The sequence below is a fragment of the Crinia signifera genome, chromosome 2 (genome assembly GCF_055691185.1).
Source record: "Crinia signifera chromosome 2, ASM5569118v1, whole genome shotgun sequence".
Lineage (NCBI taxonomy): Eukaryota > Metazoa > Chordata > Amphibia > Anura > Myobatrachidae > Crinia > Crinia signifera.
The window spans coordinates 242,071,371-242,094,494 of NC_139218.1; the positions used below are offsets into that span (position 1 = coordinate 242,071,371).

General features: G+C 43.2%; 1 protein-coding gene across 2 annotated transcripts in view; it reads right to left on the bottom strand.

Annotated features, from left to right (window-relative positions):
- The window catches only part of LOC146060658 (RCC1-like G exchanging factor-like protein), a 71,938-nt gene extending 56,957 nt beyond the window's left edge, over nt 1–14,981 (bottom strand). The window contains exons 1-6 of one of the 2 annotated variants that reach the window (XM_083174101.1): nt 14,848–14,978; nt 12,750–12,830; nt 10,286–10,361; nt 6,845–7,010; nt 5,144–5,202; nt 2,160–2,282 (exon numbers count right to left, since the gene is read on the bottom strand). In XM_083174101.1, coding sequence (XP_083030227.1) covers nt 2,160–2,282; nt 5,144–5,202; nt 6,845–7,010; nt 10,286–10,361; nt 12,750–12,830; nt 14,848–14,916 — 574 coding nt within the window. In that variant the 5' untranslated portion in view covers nt 14,917–14,978. Of the gene's footprint in view, nt 1–2,159; nt 2,283–5,143; nt 5,203–6,844; nt 7,011–10,285; nt 10,362–12,749; nt 12,831–14,847 lie in introns of both variants that reach the window. The other variant, XM_083174105.1, reaches the window with a different exon arrangement.
- Nucleotides 14,982–23,124: the final 8,143 nt, after the last annotated feature.

The following is a 23,124-nucleotide window of genomic DNA, read 5'->3' on the forward strand; positions in this document are numbered from 1 at the left end:
CAGCCCTAGGTGTTACTGTTCTGTACGCTCGGTGCAATCTTCTCACACACTGGACATAATTCTGGTTGAGTCATTTGCATGAACTTTCGCACACAACCGTGGGAACGGCAATTGCATGCACGCAGTCTACGAAACAACGCCCACACCACAAGCGAGTGTGAGTGAGTGCAATGCTATTCAAATGGGAGTGGCTACAAACTACACGCACACTTGTGTGCTCACAAGCACATAGCCCTGTTCACAAGATCAGGCACTGTGCGTACAAACATCCTTTGTGAGTGAAATCATTCGCAACTCCAACCATACACATGCAGCCAAACCATTCTCAACCTTTTATTTAATGACATGATGTTCCTCATTTCATTTTATTTATTGGAGCAAATTTACTATTTGACTGCCCATTACCAAAGAAGCCTTATTACAAAGATAAATAATACTTGTTTTATGTCTGACTTCCCCAACGAAAGTAAAAAATATGTCATTATGGTGTGTCACTCAACACCAACGAATAAAATTGTAATTTTTGTTCCTAAAATATTGTACTGAGCAATGTTTTATCAATATATATATATATATATATATATATATAGTGATCCCTGCTATCTTGTGCATTTATTGGTGAGTGCCGCCACCTGGACTGCTTTATGTATGTATATATATATATATATATATATATATATATATATATATATATATATATATATATATAATCCAATTATCCCTCCACAGATTGGGGGGATTTGAACACTCTCCTTTGAAATAAATCAAGTCACTGGTTTTGTGTAAAAATAGCACAATCTTGCAATTTATTTCAGCATGTTAGTTCTCATCTAGCCCCGACGTTTCGGTCCATGCTCAGACCTTTATCAAGGAGCTTTTGTGGTGAGTCATCAGCGTTTACATATGGCTAACGCCTCAGCCCTGGAGAAGACAGGATCAGCCACATAGGAGGACTGTCCTGGTCAGGCTTTTATACCCTACTGCATATAAAAGCCTGACCAGGACAGTCCTCATATGTGGCTGAGTGTTCAAATCCCCCCAATCTGTGGAGGGATAATTGGATTGTAATTGAGGGGCATGTTTTACATGTTCCCTCTTTTGAACACCCCTAAAGTTGTCTCTAATTCAGTGCGAGTGCGGTCTCACTTTGGTCTATATATATATATATATATATATATATGTAAACGACAGTGTAGCGGCACTCACGGGAATTAATGACACATACTCAGCAAAAAGCTTTTTGCTGAGTACGTGTCATTAATTCCCGTGAGTGCCGTTACACTGTCGTTTATATACTATCTGCCTACCGAAGAGGGCACCCGGGGCGACGTTATACTTATCAGGGGTGAGTGCTGATATTCTGGACTCTATATATATATTTTTATATATATATATATATATGTATATACATATATATATATATATATATATATATATATAGTTGCGGGTTGCAGGACGGCACTCCACAGGTTAGATAGATGCCGTGCCAGGTCTGTAATCAAGAAATGCAGTACACTTAACCCCCCCCCCCCCCTTCCCCCTTGGAAGGATGAAGACCAGCACTCAGGCGTAAATTAAATTCAGAAAAAAGTGGTTTATATTCCATGTGCATAAGAAGGCAACGATGGCTCAGGGGATGACAACTGGCTAATGCCCAGTTGAAACGGCTGTCGGGACAGCCATCGTTGCCTTCTTATGCACACGGAATAAAAACCACTTTTTTCTTCAACTAAATTACGACTGAGTGCTGGTCTTCATCCTTCCAAGGGGGAAGGGGGGGGGGGGGGGGGTTAAGTGTACTGCATTTCTTGATTACAGACCTGGCACAGCATCTATCTAACCTGTGGAGTGCCGTCCTGCAACCCGCAACTATATATATATATATATATATATATGTGTATATATATATATATATATATATATATAAATATATATATAGAGTCCAGAATATCAGCACTCACCCCTGATAAGTATAACGTCGCCCCGGGTGCCCTCTTCGGTAGGCAGATAGTATATAAACGACAGTGTAACGGCACTCACGGGAATTAATGACACGTACTCAGCAAAAAGCTTTTTGCTGAGTATGTGTCATTAATTCCCGTGAGTGCCGCTACACTGTCGTGTAGGGGGGGGGGGGGTGTAGTTTATAAAATAATTACCATTTTCATTTTTCTCCACTACATCAACAACATCATCAGCTTTTACTGTCAGCTCTGTCTTGGAATTCTTTTCATAGTCTCCGATTACTCGATAGGACTGGAGAATAATAGGACCTGTTATATCTGTCAAAAGAACATAGAATACTTATGAATATCCATCATGTAGTAAAACAATACATGTTTGGGCATTTCATTCAGATTAAGCATTATTATTTATTTATTTATTTACAGTTTCTTATAGCGCAGCATATTCCATTGCGCTTTACAATTGGAAACAACAGTGATTAAATAAACTGGGTAGATACAAACCGACACACAGGTAGGAGGGTCCTGCTCGCAAGCTTACAATCTATAGGGATAATAGGAGGTATACATAAGGATAGAATTCCATAGCATGGCAGTCCCATCAGATTACTAGACAGTCCTGATGGGATGCAATTAGATATCAATGCTACTGAAGGTTATGTGGGGGTTCCTGAATACGATAAGCTTGCCTAAAGAGGTGAGTTTTCAGGGAACGCTTGAAAGTTTGGAGGCTAGAGGAGAGAATTAATGTGCCTGGAAGGGCATTCCATAGGGTGGGAGCAGCCCGACAAAAATCCTGCAAGTGTAAGTGGGAGCAAGTAATGAGTGTGGATGAGAGACGCAGATCTTGTGCGGAGCGTAGAGGTCGGGTGGGGATATTTTTTGAGATAAGTGAAGAGATATAAGTCGGTGTAGTCAGAGTAATGGCTTTGTATGTAAGTAAAAGTATTTTATATTGAATGCGGTAATATACAGGCAACCAATGGAGGGACTGGCAGAGAATTGTCATCTTATCACAGTGCTCAATAATGGGGCATACACATGGGGTGTAGATTGCTTAGAAAATGCCCCTACATTACTCTGTGTGTAGGGGCGATAGCAATTTGCGGCCCCGTGCGTCGATATTGCCCTGCGATTAATATCCAACATACTGATGAAATCTAGTTACATCGCCGGTCAGGGCCAGTGTTCTCACCGAGATACACTGGCCCTGACAGATCGCTCAGCACACAGCGCTGTACATCGTTTTGTGCTGAGCGATCTAGCATCGCTCAGAATGATCAGCAATCTCCCTGTGTGTAGGCCCCTTAAGGTGACAATGTATTGCCTTATGTAATGTGGGCTCAATTTATCTTCAAGATAAACCCATCTCTGTGTCTGTGCAGTATTGCACACACTGCATTTTGTAGGAGGCAGACAATAACTTATTACATCATGACCAGGCTACACTCACTCTAAAGTAAAGATTTCTGAAACCCACCACTGGAGATCCTGTATTTGCTCCTGTACTGTAATACATACTGGATGAGATCATTTAATCATCCAAAATACAATTTTAAGAAAACCAAGGGGTATAGATGGGAGTTGCAATTGCAACCAATCAGTTTCTACTTCATATTTAGCTTCTTCTAGATTTAATAGATACATTCCGACTGGCTGCTATTGGTAAGTTAATAGATCAGAATCTGGCTGGTTGCTATGGGGAACATCCCACCTTCAATAGAACTCCCATCTTGGTAAATAACCCACATGTAGAGGAAGGTTAGTTATGCATCATTGACAGCTTGGAGCCTTATATACATAGTTTAATAAATTCCCTTTGTGCGCAGTTATAGGGGGGTTAGGTGGGGACCACTCAGAGCCGGCCCTAGGCATAGGCAGGCTAGGCAAATGCCTAGGGCATCTGGAATGCCTGAGGGTGCACACCAAGCCTAGCCTAGGGCCAGCAGAAATTTGAGGGAACAGGAGAGCTAGCTGGCTGGCTTGCTACTGCTGGGATTCGGCGAAGCAGGCAGGCAGCTGCGCCCAGCAGCGCTTGCACCGCACACGGGGGACATGTCCCCCTGCTGCCGCTGCATGCTGATCGGGCAGCTAAATGAGAAAAAGGCCAGGCTGTCAGCTGCGCCCAGCACCAACAGCACTCGCCCCGCACACGGTAAGTCCCCGTTGCAGGCTGGGGACGACAAGCACCCACCCTCCTGCCCTGCCGCCGTTGCCGCACAAACTACAAACATCAGAGACATCACAGAGCAGCAGCAACAGCAGCACACTGAACTCTCCTCACATGAGAGGTCCCACTCCCACCAGTGACTGCACCCCCAAGCCTAAAGTTCTCTCCAGGAAGTGACTGATCCTCCCTCCTCTGCAACACTGCTGACTACTGCTGGCTTCTATTACTGTAGGTATGCAGTCAGAAATTATATTCTCATAAAGTGTCTGCCCCACACTCAGCATCACTTCCCTCTGTGCCTGTCTTCCCAATACCCCCATCATGGCCTCCCCACCCTTGTCCATCCCTGTCATGCCTCCATTCTGCCCCCACTGTATGTATCCTGCAATGGGGGTGCGGTGCTTAGAATACCGATGCCAGTATCCTAATGCAGAGAATCTCAACATGTGTCAGGTAAGTGTAGTTACCCTCCCACTGTTACCTACTCTAACCCCCCCCCCCCCCATTCCTGCAGCCTAACCCTTACCGCAAGTGGAATTCCCAAACCCTGTAACCTGCCAACTAAACTCCTCTCCCCGCAGCTTAACGCCCCACCATTCAAAGTGCCTAAGCCTCTCCACAGCCTAACCCTAACATCCCCCCACCCCTAAGGTACTGAGGTATAATATGTACCTGGGACCCTTCAAAATGGCATAATGTATCTTAGGGCCCGATTTTGAGTCAAGCATCGACAGCAGCGTATATTGGCAGCCACCTGCTAATGCCACTACTCTCCTTCCCATGTGATTACATGTACATGGGCTGACACACCCCTTTTTAGCTCCAGTGTACAATTTTTTGCTGTGGTGCTTATTCAGAGGTGCAACCGGTGGCGGTGCTAGGGGGAACCAGCCAAAATCTTTGCCCTAAAATTGGTTAGGGCCGGCTCTGGGACCCCTACATCATTTTGCAAGTTTATTGGTATAAGCCTAGCTACTGTTAAAACAAAATACATAGATATTTTCCTTACCAGACACATTTTTCTTTGTGGATTCTACCTTCAGCAAGAACGTTTCAGGCTTGCGACCACTGAAATTGCAGCAAGAAATGTTACAAAACGCAACCAACCATATAGCCTATTACCACAACATCCTCCTTGTTAAGTGATATGCAATGCATTGCTTCCTGCTGCCTAACATGTGCTATAGCAAGTACTGTAAAAATAATTTATAAATATGTAGCTAAATTGGGTAGCAGTGGGTGACACCATGACCACTAATTATGTGATGATATAAAACAAATATCTAGTAAGTCCTAGGTCACAGCACCTGACTCAGACATTAGCAGCTTACATCATTATTACTGTTAACATAGGCGCGCGCACAGGGTGCACACCCCCAGCACCACACACGACTATCACCACGCCCCCCATTGTGTCCTGCTCAGTGTGATTGTTTAATTAGTGCAGGGCCAGTGTGATTGTTTAATTACGGTGGGGGGCAATGTATTTGTTTAATTACTGTGGGGGGCAATCTTTTTGGGTACTTGTTTCCTAGCACGGCGCCCGTCGTAGGTGATTGCATACCTTAAGTTAAGGTATGCCATGGACGCGACCGACGTGATTTCAGGGCTCTTTTTAGCCTTTTCCCCGACAATTAAAAAATCGCATCCATCGCATGCCTTAAGTTAAGGCATGCGATGCGACCGATGCGATGGATGTGATTTTACATAGGGAACAATGTTAAATGGGCCAATACCCTTATGGGTATTTTACATGACAAATCCCCCCCCCCCCATTGTTAACGCCACCCCACGATGAACGGCAACCCGAAACGTGGCGAGCGCAGTGAGCCTGCGAGGGGTGGCGGTACACGTCCTCCGACCTTTTCATACCCCCATTATCCATGACGGCGTGGAGTTGATTTTATATAGTGTGGCGAGCGCAGCGAGCCACCGAGCTCGAAGCATGGTTAGCGAGGGGACGCGTAATACCTGTGAAGTAATGCGCGTCCGCTCGCCACGCTTTGGGCTCGGTGGCTCGCTGCGCTCGCCACACTATATGAAATCAACTCCACGCCGACGTGGATAGTGGGGGTATGAAAAGGTCGGAGGACGCGTACCGCCGCTGCTCCCCACGCTTCAGGTTGGCGTTGATCGTGGGGTGGCGTTAACAATGGGGGGGATTTGACCCAACAGGGTTGGGAAACAATAAAAATTGGGGTCTGGGGGCCATTTAACATTGGGGCCAATGTAAAATCGGGACTCAGGGACCATTTTACATTGATTCCAATGTAAAAAGCGCGTCGATTGCATCGCATGCGATTTGGTTGCATGCAAACAACGCGATTTCGGGGGGTCCCGATGGATACAATTTTTATCACTGGTGCCATGCTAGGAAACAAGTATCTCTTTTTGTTTAATTACAGTGGGGGCCAATTTATTTGTATTACTATGGGGGCCCTAGTGTTTATATTATCGTATAATATGGGGGCCATTGTGTATGTTAAATTACCGTGGGGGACAATATGTGTGTGTATTTTTGCATTGATACCTAGTAGGTGGTGATAGATACTCCCAGCAGAAGGTGATTGACACACCCAGTAGGCGGTGATAGACCCCCTAATAAAATGAACTGTGCACACCTATGATTGTTAATATTAATTGTAATCATTATATACAAAAGCATGTGTGACACAATAGTACTAAACCTCATAACATAAAGTAGCCTCACTTGGTGCTTGATGCTGGATTTACATCATCCGGTTTGACTTTGAAGAAGTTGATGATATGAGGGCAGCGGGAAATCTTAGAGGGGAGATTAATTAAAGACAAGCAGTAGTCAGCCAGTGTGACTTGTCTGTTCTCTGTAGACCTCAGGCCATCAAACCACTTTGGTGCTAAAAAGGCAAAGGTCAGTGTCAGATTTATAGTGGGGTTAGCTCATACTGTCATAATGTAACACGAGGTTAATCAGATAGGTGATAAGTAACATATATACTGTACCTTCATTGGAATTTCAATTTGGTAATATAACATTTTAACAAGATTCATATTTCGTTTGATATTAAAACTTAAGCACATTAAACATTAAAAATAATTTTGATTGAATGGTTCGATCAATGTAAGAAACATTATAGTCATTTTGCCAAATTGGCTTCTAAAGCTGATACATTCTGAAACTCAGATTTATCTTCTACAAAGACGTTATCACACAAAAATCTTTCCACAAACAGATGGTTCAACCTATAGGTTTCAGTTCCCGTTTCTTGAATTCAATATGTAAAAGGTGTCTAAATACAGTATAGGAAATAGCATGTACACAAGTAGCAGCTATGTTGGCAGTGGCAAATATGCAAATAATACTAACGATCCATTCATGCTGGTTTTGCATGCAGTGGTCAGAGGCTGAACCTATTTCAGATGTAGTTGGATGTCTATCGATGCTACATACTTTTTATTCTATCAGGTGATTTCATAAAAAAAATACTGTATCAAAGATGGATGGGGTCTAAGGCATGAATTAGAGAAAGAGACTCAGGTTAGATTTTAAGTCTGATAATGGCAGAATATATGGCAGAATATAGAAGGATCTGCATATAAACTAATAGTGGGTAAACACGGTGAGAAATGCACTATGGCCCTTATTCAGATCTGATCGCAGTACAAATTTGTTCTCAAAATGGGAAAAACCATGTGCACTGCAGGTGGGGCAGATGTAACATGTGCAGAGAGAGTTAAATTTGGTTCACAATCTCTTTTCACAATCTCCATATATGGAACTAGAACACGCCCTTTGGGTGGAGCATGACACACCCCCTCAGTGGGGAGCTGTGCAAAATTCTACTACCAACTACAATCTCCCTGAAACTAGTTTTCAAAAGTAGGCAAGTATGGTAATATGAAGCTGGTTTTTAAAAACCTTTTCATCACATTAAATAATTCATACTGCATTTACAGTATATGCTTGTATTTGTATAAATGATGTCAAAATATAAGCTGTTAATTCCTAATGTACCAGCAGGTTTTTTTTATCACTTTCTACATCATCCGCAATTTTTTTTTTTAGCAGAGGATTTGGGGGACTAAAACAAATGCTGTCTCTCCATCCCCAAATGCCAGCTGTGTCTATCACACCCTGTGATATTATATTTGAGGAAGTGTTAAGGTTCATGTTTGCTGTAAATCTGTCATATAAAGGCAGAGAAGAATAAACAAATTCATCCACAATACAATTAGGACCTTATTCTGGTCCATTTGCAGCCAGCGTTTGTTTTCACGGGGACCGATGTTTGGCATATGCGCGTGCTCAGCCGCATTTCTGCACATATGCATACTCCAGGTGCGTGCAGCCACAGCGAACAGACTGTTCGCTGGGTGCATGCACCTAAGGCTGTGGCCGGGGGGTGGCGGTGGGTAGTCGCACCCATGAGAACACCCAACGTTTCATGGGTGTTACCATGTAAATGCTGGGCATTCCCATGGTAATCGGGCCGTGATGTCGGTGCCGGGGCGGGCAGCTGACATCACCGGATGTCAACTGCCCACTCACTTCCTCCCGAGGGTACATGCAAATCTAAGTGACCTGAGAGTCAGTTAGATATGCGTGCACGTTCCACATAATTTGATCGATGCCCACAGTCTGTGAAAGGAAAACACACACTGTGAGGGGGTGGCGGGCATACCACCATTCGCAGGGCGGATTCTGGTTGACTCGCAAGGGTGCGAATTTGCATCCAAGCGAATCAACCAGAATAACCCCCTTAATTCACTGAACTGTTTTGCTATTATTTTCATAATAGGAAGATGACATTAAGTTTCCCTTGTACAATAAATGATCATCAAGGGTCCACAAAACCTTAACTACCCTCACTCCCCATTAGTGGGAACCCAGAAAACAATTAAATAAACAAAACAAATAAAAAGGTTTATGCTACCCAACATCCAGGGTCCAAGCTCCCCAGCCATATTTGAAATAGAGAAGGCATGCATTCCAAAAAGGGGTGTGGTCTTGAAGTTCCCCTTATTCACATTATACCACAATGTAGTGTCCCTTATTCACAGTACACCACAGTTATCCTTTATTCACATTACAACAAATAGAGTTGTCCCTGATTCACATTATGTCACACATAATTATACCTTATGCATGTTATACCACACAAAAGAGCCCCTTATTAATGTTAGGCTACACAGTATTACCTCTTATATACACATTGCGCTGCACAGTAGTACCTACCACACAGTAGTGCCACTTACACATTATGCCTCACAGCAGTAGTGCCCTGTACACATTATGCCAACACAGTACCATTGCCCCATAGACATTATTCCCACACAGTTGCATTGCCCCTTACACATTATTCCCACATAATTGTAGTGCCCACCAAACAGTTACAGTGCCCCTTACCATAGTTCTGTCTATGGTTCTGACATATTTTGGATGACTAACTTCACCTAACCCATGAATGAGCACCATTCTACAGTTAACAAACTCAAAATAAACTGTAAACACAAATGCAGCTAGGAGTTTGTTCACTGTAGTGTGGTGCTGAGCTGGACACCAGTGCCAGTAACAGTGTCTTATGTCTGCTGTGTGTGTCTTTGGGAAAGGCACACCAGGTACTACCACTACTATTTAATTCTCAACCACTTGGCAATGTATGATACCACTGGGCAGCACCCCTTCTCAGTCGATGCCCATGGGGAGTGCAATCCTGCTTAAGGGGTAGATAAGCCCCTAACTACATATGTAAACCCATCAGTCCATCAGATAGGCAGTGGTCTGGATCATTGGTTCAATCATAATTAGGTTGACAGTCATCAGTCAAACAAATATGGTTGACATGCAATAGGTTGGCATGGTCAATTGTTCTACATGCAAAGTGAAAAGGTCAACCTATCATCTAGAAACAAGTATTGGTCATTTTAATAAAAATTCTCACTTATTACATAAAACACACACACCAAGAAGCATGTTTTAGATTATTTAGTAAATCTTTATTAAAATTCACATTGCAACATAATATGTTGTGGTGATTTAATACCATAATATGTATACAAATGTAGATTTATCAACTAAACAAACCCTATCATCCAAGCTGCAAAATAAACACAACTTCAGTAAAGTCCTAATAACACAAAACATGCCAAAAAGTGTTATTGGTAGATTTACCTGGTAAGTGAGGGATAGTTCTGTGTTCTTTGTCTATTTGTCCAGACTCAATGGGAAACATTTCCTTCAATGCTTTCTAAAAGAAATGTAAGTAAGATATTAGGTCAAAACAACAACTAACTAACCGATGACGTACTTTAACTCTTATCTCCATAGCATAGTTTGATATGCACAACTCTTATTTCTACCACATATATAAACTGTAGTGAAGGGGTGGGGAACCTTTTTTGTGCCAAGGGCTGTTTGTATGGGTAAAAAATCCTTTAGTGGCCATATGTAAATGTATCTTACAAATTGTCCTGCTGCAGCAGTCCCACGGCCTGGTGGCTGCCGCTGAATAGGACTGACAGTCTCTGGCTGCTGTTGACTAAGAGGAATCTCGTGAGAACTACTAACCTCTCGCAAGAATTCCCCTGTACTTGACTCCTGGCAAAGCCGCCGGGCAGGTGGGAGGGCCACTCAGACGGCTACAGAGGATGCATACGGCCAGCCGGGCCTGAGGTTCCCCACCCCTGCTGTAGTGGCAGATGACATAGGGCCGGATTCAAAGTTGTATGATATTGCACAGAGAAGGGGCTGAGTATTACCATACAGCGATATGCTAATGTAGCAGGAGGTGTCTGGTGTAAATAGACATTCTTTCTACATATCCGCTGTTGTGTTTCAAAATGCACCACACAAATCAGATACAGTAACTCTGTGTGACCATCTGATTAACATACAGGTTACTCAGATTTCCCTCTCAGGTCCGCAGCCAAGGTCAGTAAATCCATGTTGGCAGACACTGATTTCGTATGCCCTCGTTTATAGGAACTGACCATGTCGGCACTCTTATACTGCCCCAAAATGCTTGCTTGTTTAGGAACTAGATCTGAGAATTACAGGCAGGCATTTATCCATCATGCAATACCATCAGAGAGGTGACTAATTGTGTCCAAATGTATTCTACAGCAGGACAATGAATCCAAACATATAGCCAATGTCATTAAGAACTATCTTCCTATGGTTCCATATGTGTATTGGCAGCTTTCTACATTGTCATTTTGGAAAAAATATAAAAAATGTATTAAAGAAAAATAACTATTTTCAGCATAAAGAAAAACAAAGAGTCCTGGAAGTAATGATATGGCCCCATAGATATCTATACCTATAATGGGATCAGACAGGAACCACTGTGAAAATGGTATTGAAGAACTTTTCCTGGTGATTTGTGACTGTGCAATAGAGATATCCCCGGGAACAAGGGGTGAATTAGGTAAATTTGCAAAACACATTTGGTTTGCAGATGGACAAAACCATGTGCACTTCAGGAGGGGGATATGTAACGGGCAGAGAGAGTTAGATTTGGGTGAGTTATTTTGTTTCTGTACATGGTAAATACTGGCTGATTTATTTTTACACTGCAATATAGATCTCAGTTTGAAGTACAAACCCAAATCTAACTCTCTCTGCACATGTTACATCTGCCCCACCAGCAGTGCACATGGTTTTGTCCATCTGAAAACCAAATGTGCTTTTGCAAATCAACCTGAATTAGGCCCAAGGTGCGGACACTATGATCCCGGAGACCTGCGCATATGCAGTTGATGCTGGCTTAAAGCCAACATCTATCCCTGGCCTGCCCCTGGCCATTTTTCTCATGCTCTGGTATCCAGGATATCCTTTCCAATAGTCAACTCTCCCTGGGCTCTGCTAACTTCTCAACTCTCCCACTTTTTGGCATTTATTCTGATCTCAGTTTCTCCTTTTTTTCATTTGAATGTATCTTTGTTCCCTAATCCCATATTTATCCGTTCCTTTTTCTCCTTTCGTTTTTCATGGTTTTATTTCCTTCTGGTTATATATTAATGTTGTTTATTTTTACATTACAAATGGTGTTAAATGTGTACCCTTTGTAATGTACCTATTGTTTTTGTAATCTTAAAAGAAAACTTATAATAACACTTTTGTCTAAAACAAACAAACAGGGAGATTACTTATATGTACAAGCAGTAATGGTGCCCATACACAATGCAATCTAGTTCAAAAAGTACGGCCAGCCCATACTTATTGTAATGTGTACTGTGCAAAGCATGGGAACACAAATTGCCTTAAACGGTACAAAACGTACCATGTAAAGGCGCCTTCAGATAATTAGCATCGCTAACTACCTCAGCTTTTCAAACAATTTTTTATTTGGAATTCTTTACAGTATATAAAAAGCGCAGTTGCTGATATTTGTGAAGAAATGAATGTGGAGTAAAATCATCACAAGAAACAAAAAAAGACCTAATAAAATATAAATTGAATTTATTTAAACATGTAAAAGTTTTTCTTTTGCACCACAGTAGATGTAGTACAGAAATAAATGCTCTTCTTTTATTTAACTACATTAAATGAAATAGAAGTAATGTTATGTTTAATATAACAAGACCAGTTACCAGGTGCAGTCAATATGGAATAAAAAAAAAACTAATAAACTCACATGGAATTCATAGATTTCAGTATATTTCCTGTACACAAGTTTTTCTGTAAGATCCTGCCACTTTACCATGAACATGTATACCTAGTAAATCAGAAAACAGTAATGAGCATTAACAGAATACAACATACTGTATTTATTCTTATCCTTGATTTATATGGCAGCAAAAGATTTCCTCAGTGCAAGACAATGTAGAACAAGGTAGAAAACAATGCAGCAGTGCTCATACAGGGTTAACACCTGTTCACATACGTAAAATATATGACTGCGATCAAAGTAAAAACTATTCATATAGTCATAAGGGAACTTTGTATGTACAATATTACATGTGACAAAACAATGTAAAAATAATACAGTGCCAGAGCAACTGTAATATTATATGATGAAAAGAAAAACAGGCAGTATATATGGCATTGTAGCTTGAGCCTAATGAGATTACTATACAAAAATGTTCTACAATCACATCCTACTGTACACTCACTGTGGTAGATCCGTCAAAAGGATCATGCAGGCAGCGGTAGTGGGCACCTGGGGAAGGGGGGAATAGGCTTAGGCACTAGAATGGGGGTTAGGGTTAGTCTGTGGGGAGGGGGGGGGTAGTTTTAGGTGGCGGGTGCAGGGTTAGGGTTAGGCACTAGTAGGGAGGGTTAGGGTCAGACTGTGGGGAGGAGAGGAGAGTTAGGTAGCTGCAAGGGAGGGTTATGGGGCCTACAGACAGGGAGATATGCAGACCATTCTGAGCGATGCTAGATCATTTAGAACACACAGAAAGGTCACTCAACATACAGCGATGTGTCAGATTTCTGTACTGAGAGATCTGTCAGGGCCAGTGTTCTCCGGTAACACTGGCCCTGACCGGCGATTAACTAGATTTATCCAGCATGCTGGATTTTAATCACCGGGCAATATCGGCGCGCAGGGCCACACATCATTATCACGATTGCTATGGCCCCTACACGGAGTGATATTGGGGCATTTTCTTCTATCGCCACCTGTGTAGGGCCCTTTAGGGTAGGGGGGGGGAGGGTTAGTACAATTATGGAGCCCTTGTTGGACAGTATTGGGAAAACAAATGTCCCTTACACTCTTATATTAAATTTAAATCAGTTATAATATTCTGTATTCATGACTGCATAGCAAAAATTACATGTTTCTAATTTGTTCAGAGATATTAGTATGACATTATTAACCACAAAAGCACATTTAATAAGACTAAGGGGGGTAGTTAGGAAAGCTTGGAGAGAGATAAAATTGTGAGATAAATTCCACCTTTCATTTTTTAAATACAGCCTGTAAAATGTAAGGCAGAAGCTGATAGTCTGGTACTTTGTGTTACAATTTTGCCTCTCTCTGAACATTGCTAAATACTATTGCAGAGGCAGAATTCTGGGAGGCAATAGAGTCATCTGCCGCCGGGCTCCTGCTCCCAAGGGGGCACCTCTACTCCCCCTGCAAGTTTATATCAGTTATTTAAAAACCAACAATATTGCTTTTGTGGCTGAGTTCTTAAAGATATATGTGTTCTCTATATATGTATGTATGTATGTATGTATGTATGTATCTATCTATATTTCTTAACAGAAATATATCATTTACATACGGTTATATAGGGTTGTGAGTGCGTATGTGTGGGTGTGTGTGGGGGTACCAATATGTATCTTGCCTCTGGGCAACTGTAACAAACTTACGCCACTGTACTATTGGTTATAATACTCATTGGTTACAATACAAACTGTATTACAGTACTGTGCAGAAATATATCCCCTCCCCTATGAAAAAGTGTTTCCCAGCTAAAGATTATCTTATCTTCAAATACCAACAGCAATTGTATTGTAATCAGATAATATTTAATGTACATACACATATGCACAGCAATAAACCAATCATAAAGTTCTAACATCTTCAGGTTCATTTGTACAGTAAGGTGATTTAACTGCTTACACTAGTAAGTTTACATACTGTATATGAAGTATTTGTAGTTCTTTACACTTTCCTTACAACAGTATAGAGCAACACAACATGTGTGGCAAATATTAATAGCCTGCTGTTATACTGAAATATATTACTTTCTCAATAAGAAATGTATATTAAATGTACTTACATAATGCTGGCTGGGAAGGAATCTCTTCTCAAAGCCAAGTAGCTGGACATGCCTGATGTAGGATGTCATTATGCAATGTGATGTTGTACAGTTGCTGCTCAGCTGTGGATGTCACAAGCTTCTGTCACTACACTGCTGCTACTGCCTACTATATTCACAGTGAAAAGGAGGGGCTAAGCACTGATTGGCTGAAGATAACAGCCCAATTATATTTTATTTCCAGGTGTTCTGTATGAGAAATTCCACTTCTTCCTAGAAAGAGGATATTTACAGAAGAATAGTGACACATCCACATATTTCGAGAACTTAGTTTGTGTACTCATATGTTAGATCTATGTGGTTGTGTTCATATATATAGATATGTGCTCATAAGCACATACACACACACACAATTACCTTGATCCCTAGTATATGACCTTTGTCAATCTCTCTCTCACATTTCAACTTCAACTCCTCTATATTTTTCTGTTCCCCACGGAAGGGGGAGCTGGTGACTGACAAATACGCATAAGGTTCTGGATAATAGATCTACAATGCCCTTGACAGATACAAAAGGTCGTCAGGTACCAAAGGTTGACAGATGAAAGGTTGACAGTGCTTAAGGTCGACAGGTACAAAAGTTCAATATGACAATGGTCAATATGTTTGCAATATTTAGAGTGCATGAGAGCAGGAGGCTGGGCTATGAGGCATGATAGGGGTATGTGGGCAACACAGCGTCAGCGACTCCCCAGTGGTGGAAGTTACGGTTCAGGAGAGCAGGAAGCTGGGTAGTGATAGGGGTGTGTGGGCATACGGGGGACTAAAGAGGAGGGTGGGGGACACTGTGCAGCTTCTGCCAGTGGGTGAGGGTCCAGCGTGGCAACACAGGAGTACAGGATGGTGGCCCTGAGTCAGTGTCTCCTCCTACTGGGTGGGAGTTAGGGTGCATGAGAGCAGGAGGCTGGGTGGTAAAGCATGATAGGGGAATGTGGGCAACACAGGGTGAGTGGGTCCCCACTGGCGGAAGTTACGGGGCAGGAGAACAGGAGGCAGGGCAGTGATTGAGGTGTGTGGGTATGAGGGGTAGTAAAGGTTTTTGGCTGTTGCTGAGTAGGGATAGGCATTGGTGCAGACGCCATTGATGGTTGGCATTGATGGCAATTTTGCACCCTGCCATCGATAGTAGTTACATATTACTTGGAGAACCATCGATTGTTGTAGCTATCGATGGTCATCCATTATATCTGACTGAATAGGCCGTGGGTCAATCAGAACTTGGTGGCGGGACTTCCGGGTGTGGGGGGCGGAGCTATGCTCCGTGTCCCGGCACCTTAAAAATGTTTGAACCTTGATCGGTTCTCCTTTGCCATCGATGTAGGGAAACCATCTGGTCCTCCCACATCGATGGCAAAAGTTTTCAACATCGACCATAAACCATCGATTATTTGAAATCATTGATGGTCGATGGGCATCCCTAGAACTGGAGGAGGGTGGGGGACAGTATGCAGCTCCTGGCAGTGGGTGAGCGTCTCCTCCCACTGGGAGGGAGTGAGCGTGCATGAGAGCAGGAGGCTGTATAATAGTGGTATGCGCACGCGGAATACATGTAAAGTAATCTGCGTCTGCTCGGCATGCTTCAGGCTCGGTGGCTCGCTGCACTCGCCATACTATATAATGTCAACTCCACGCCGATGTGGATAGTGGGGGTATGAAAAGGTCGGAGGACGCGTTCTGCTCCGCTTGCTATGCTTTGGGGTGGGGGGTGCGTAAAAGCTATTTTTAGGACATACAATCATTATTGTATACCTAATGTAATGGCATCGCATGCGATTTTGCGGGAGGTGTGATGCGATGCGATATTGTGGTGTAAAATAAAATAAAAAAATTTACATGAAAAAAATCGCAGCGCATCGCATGCCCTTAAAATGTGATGCGATGCGATGCGATTTCCCTACGTTACCGCCCGTATGTTAATTGGGCACCTAACTAACATATAAGTTCTATGTATCCTATTTAATGCAAACTAAATAATATTTTTGAATGAGACAATTTATTATTAAAACATCTGTGAGGTCTAAAAGAGGAGTTATTTAAAAAAAAAAGATATGTATTTAGCAGACTTCACTAATGAAAGAGATGCATTTATAAGGGTGATTTCCAATATCTCATATTATGTAAACCTGGGAAAGTCATGATTATATATGTATTTTTTTTAAAGGGAAGTTTCTGTTCCTCAACAGTGTAACCAGTGCTTACAGTTTTATAGCTAAAGCAGTGGTTCCCAAACTGTTTCAAATCACGGCGCTCTAGAGTATCAGAATTTTTCACGCCACCGCTGCACCAAAATAAGTCTAGGAAAAAACTAAAATAATGAGATTGGGTACTTATATGTTAGTTGGGCGCCCATTATAGTTACTACGCTCATAACCCCACTATCCATGTCGGTATGGAGTTGATTTTATATAGTGTGGCGAGCATACGCGTAAAAATAAGCAAATAGCTTAGTGGGCACCCAACCAGCATATAAGTACTTGAGATTGTGTTGATATGTCATCTTTAGGTTCAGTTATGCTTTGAGGGACAGGGCTTCCTACTGTTTGTACACATGTTTTATGATTGACCAGCACTGTTTTTTTTGGTGACCATATGTTATCTTAATTGGTCCTTGATTACCAATCCCAGGCACCCCTACAAGTGTCCTGAGGCACATCAAGGTACGATGGGACACAGTTTGGGAACCACTGAGTAAAAGTGTTACTAACTTAGGAAGAGCTGTATTATATAAGCAATTTATAATACATCAGTACATTGGACTGAAAATAACCCATGGACATTCATTGTAAAGAAAAATATGACAGTTCCAGTATGGTGCGCTTCAAGCCACCTTGAGGTGGGTACAACCCAAAGATGGTAACCCTAATACCATCAATAATACAAGGTGAAGCAATAGAAACTGGGTGTTACCTCCACTGACACTTAATTGAATGATACGTCCCTGAATGATGGGTTACGATCCTCTTCTCCGAATATCAAAGAACAGATGGTATGTATAATAAAAACCGTACGTCCATCCTGTTTATATGGACGTTCCTCTATTCATTGTAAAGAGACCAACTGCCTTTGTTTAGATTCATGACATGGTATTTTTACATTAGTTTAGAGAATTTGACTAAATGATTGGGTAAATCAACTCTGAGCTGCCCAAAGGTCTTAAACCTGAAATGTGTCTGCGTCTATAAGAGCTAGATCCTTAAAAAGCATAAAACAATACAAAAAGTACATTATTGTAGTGTTGTTTAAGCAATCAAAGTTATTTGCTAGACACTTTTACAAGAACAGTGACCCAACTGAATATTTGTCCATGGTCCAAGGACATCACTATACTGGGAACAAGGGCAGCCATTGTTATGGGGCCTAGACCCAGATTATAAAGTTGCATACAAATTTCCCAAGTTTTGCCTACTAAGTAACTGAGACCGATCCACTGCCTAGCCTGAATTGTGTGACTAAATTTCAGTGAAAAATGGGTATTATAAATGTAATCATAGGGGTACAGTAATGTGCCGTAAAAATAACTGGAGGGCACCGTAATGTGGCACCATATGAACTGGAGGGCACTTTAATTTGTCATCTTGTCTGCTCATATAACATGGAGACACTATAATGTTACATAATAGGAACTGGGGCACTTTAATGTGGCACATTATGAAATGGAGGCCCTATAGCATAGCACCATATGCACAGGGGCACTGCAAATTGCATAATATAAACTGGGGACACTATGGGGGAAATTTACTAAGATGTGAAATACACTTCACAGGTCATGTTGCTATGGGCAACCAATCAGAAGCTACTTCTTATTTCTTTTTCACCCTCTAGATTCTAGACATGATCTGATTGGTTGCCCATAGCAACATGACCTGTGAAGTTTATTTCACTTCTTAGTAAATTTCCCCCTATATGTCGTAATGTGAATTGGGGAACGGTGTTATATAATGTGCACTGGCAGCCCTACAAAGTGACAAAACATAAACTAGAGCACTACTGTGATGCTTAATATGACCCAGGCACTGCTATGGTTCATGGATGAGGGCACTATTATTGGGCATAAAATTAACTACAGTAATGCAAAGAGATGTCTCTCAAGATGCAGTGAGACAGTGGTCCCTTCAATGTGTTACTACTGGGCACACAAAGTTATGGTCACAGAAGGCTTAGAAGTTCAAGTAAACATAAATTCCTACTCAGTGGCGTAAGTTCATCCGAGTTGCCCGGAGGCAAGATAAATATTGGTGCCCCCCAAATAGCTCAATCAGTAAGGTGTCTGTCTCCATTTGGACAGGTCATGGGATCTAATACAAAGTGTGACAATTTCAAAAATTATACCCAATCAGCCACATTAGCGATATCAACTGCTTTCAATCAACTGATTCAAACTTGAAGGGGAGGAGAGGTGCCCCCTTGGGAGCAGGAGCCCGGCGGCAGATGACTCCATTGCCTCCCAGAGTTCTGCCTCTGTTCCTACTTGAGATCACTAAACTGACAACACTTCCTCTTTACATGTTTCAAAAAGGAGAAGTACATATGTTTCAGAGTTCTGCGTTGGCTCATGACTGTTTCATCATGAAATTTGTTAATTTAACCTAAATAAAGAATGTAATAGCTGCAATAAAGCGTGGAAGGTACGATAATGCACGTAGCCTATTAACTGGCAAATTCCAAACAATTCTGAGGAATATTAAGACATGAAAAAAAGCAGTTTAAGCCCACGTTCTGGGGCAATCACCATAAAAAATGTTCAAATCCTCCCTTTACATGGGAAAATGACACTTTAGTCTTTAGTCAATGGACATAAAATGACATATAGCATAAAAAGAATGAAGCAGCATACAAAGAATATTTCCGTGGTTCATTTGCTAAATGGCTGGAAAAAATTGAGATGGTTCTCACCCTGTTGCTGTAATGCGGTGGAATTATGCTCCAAAAGCAACGTGGGCCGAGCCTCAATTGCTCGGCACCACCATAGTAGGTATAGTTCTTGAATTCCAGGGGATTTTCTCACCAGTCCACGTCCAACGTATTGCCGCAAAGTGCAAATAGATATGCAAGGATAGAGTCCTCCAAAAAACGCGTGTATCCCCAAAACGGTGTACAGTGTGTATGCACCTTTAGATTTGGGTGGGATTTATTCAAATGAAATCTTAATTGCAGTGTAATAATAAAGCAGCCAGTGTTTCAGGCTTGCTGGGACTCCACAGCAGAACCCAATAGTTAATAATTCTTTATTTTACCCAATGGCACAGGGGCACCATGGACAGCCCCAGGTTTCAGCCTGGGCAGGGTTCATCCTGGAGGGGGACCCCTTTATTGGGGGGTTCCCACAGGCAGGGCTGGTGCTAGGGTGTTTGGCGCCCTCCTGCAAACTATAAATTTGCGCCCACCCAAACTTTACAAAGGGACAGCGCACACCGAAAGAAAGATGTGTGATCTCACAAGGGAGGGGCATGGCCACACAATAGTACTCCCACTCCAAATTACACCACACAGTAGCACAATCTTATTTACATTACATGGCACCAGTGCCGTAACTAGCCATTTTGGTGCCATGTGTCATAAAGGGAATTGGTGACGACCCCACCACAACAACAACAAAAAACAGGGAAAGTGCGCAAAAATGTAGGAGCGTGGTCACATAAAATTACCATTAACACTGTCATCCCCATAACACATTATGCTTCACAATTCAATGCCCATTACACATTATACCACACAGAGGCGGAACTAGCGAGTTGTGGGCCCAGGTGCAAAAATATGCTTCGGGCCCCCCACTAATTCCCCACAGTAGTTCCCCTTAAACATTGCTCACATTAGTGACATATAAAATGGGAGGAGAGAGCTCACCTGTGTGGTGTGCGCTCAGCTCCTATGCTGTTGAGCGGCTCATACAAACGCTGATGGTCATTTGAAATATGGCACAGGGTAGTGAGCTAATTGGAGCTGACGGTCCGGCAGAGGTCCGCTAACTGCTGCTTCCGGTCCGTGAGCTCTGATAGGCTGGTGGGCAGGAGCCATATTTCAAATGTCTGTTGGTGCTGTTTTGAGTCCCTCAGCAGCATAGGAGCTGAGAGTACACCACACAGAGCCATGGCGATGGGCAGTGAGTGGCCATGTGCTGCTCCCCCCCTCCCAGGATCCAGCACTCTAGGCTGCAGCCTGAATGATCATCCTAATGGTATATCAGGCCCTGGTCCCCTCACTGTAGTATAATTATTATATATCAGCCCCCTCCCTGTAGTATAATCAACAGCCCCCACCTTGTAGTTGTATTAATATTTAACAGCCCCCTCCCCCATAGCATTATTAATATTAACAGCCCCCATGTCCTCTAATTAAAATGTCTGCCCCCCCGTATTAATATTAACATTCCCCTCCCCCATAGTATTATTAATATTAACAGCCCCCATGTCCTCTAATTAAAATGTCTGCCCCCCCCCCCCCCCCTTCTTATATAGCATACTTACAGGCAGCACGAGTGAGAGGATACAGACCCTGCTGAACCACGCAGCTGGCGGAGCAGGGAGGATGCAGCATGGGACCACAGAGCCGGCATATGCCCGTCAACCGGCTCGGACTCGTCTCCTAGCATCAGCAGGCACCAGCAGCAGTGTGAAGACACACAGGGCTCCCTTCCTCTGACATGTAACAGCGGGGATCGGGCGGCTCTCCGCAGCAGCAGCTCTAGATCCCCGTGCGCACCCACTTCAGTATCTGCGACAATCAGCCTCTGGAGATCTGGAGCTGCTGCCGCGGATTGCTGTGCTGAGAGCCGCCCGATCCCCGCTGTTATATGTCAGAGGAAGGGAGCCCTGCTGCTGGCACCTGCTGATGCTAGGAGACGAGCATCCCCCACCCTGTCAATGGGCTTGGTGCTGCGGATCGGATCCACAACAGAGATCCGATCCGTCACACCTCTTCTGCCCGGCGCCCGCACAACAGTCTATCCGTCCGCCGCCGTGTTTCCCCCTGCAGACCCACGCTGCCGCACTTTAACTAAAAAAAGAAAAGAAAATGACAGCATGCGGTGCAGGCGGCACGGGCCCCATGAACTCCTTGGGCCCCGGTGCACTGCACCGGCAGTAGTTCCGCCCCTGATACCACATACAATAATGCTAATTATACGTTATGCCACACATCATGATGCCCCTCACACAATATGCCATGCGCTATACTGCCCATATGACACTATGCTACACATAATGCCCTGAGTACTCCTGCATATGCCCACATTAGTAGCATTGCTTATTCATAATGCCCACACCATTTGCCGACATTAGTCGCACTGCATAACCATATGCCCACACCAGTTGCCGACATTAGTAGCACTGCATAATCATATGCCCACACAAGGTGCTGACAGAAGTAGTGCTGCCTATACACGTGCCCGCATAAGTTGCCGGTAGTAGTAGCACGGCCCATACATATGCCCATACCAGTTGCCGACATTAGCAGCACTGCGTAACCATATGCCCACACCAGTTGCCGACATTAGTAGTGCTGCCAATACACTGCCCACACCATTTGCCGACATTAGTCGCACTGCGTAATTATATGCCCTAATCAGTTGCCGACATTAGTAGCACTGCATAACCATAGGCCCACACAAGGTGCTGACAGAAGTAGTGCTGCCTATACACGTGCCCGCATAAGTTGCCGGTAGTAGTAGCACGGCCCATACATATGCCCATACCAGTTGCCGACATTAGCAGCACTGCGTAACCATATGCCCACACCAGTTGCCGACATTAGTAGTGCTGCCAATACACTGCCCACACCATTTGCCGACATTAGTCGCACTGCGTAATTATATGCCCTAATCAGTTGCCGACATTAGTAGCACTGCATAACCATAGGCCCACACAAGGTGATGACAGAAGTAGTGCTGCCTATACACGTGCCCACACCAGCTGCCGGTAGTAGTAGCGCTGCCAATACATATGCTCACACCGGTTGCCGACATAAGTAGCATTGTGTAACCATATGCCCATACCAGTTGCCGACATTAGTAATGCTGCCTATGCATATGCCCACACCAGTTGCCGACAGTAGTAGCGGCACTGCCTATACATATGCCGACAGCAATTAGCCGACATTAGTAGTGCTGCCTATACATGTCCAGACACCAGTTGCCGACAGTAGTAGTGCTGCCCATACACATGCCCACACCAGTTGCCGACAGTAGTAGTGCTGTCCATACACATGCCCACACCAGTTGCCGACAGTAGTAGTGCTGCCCAT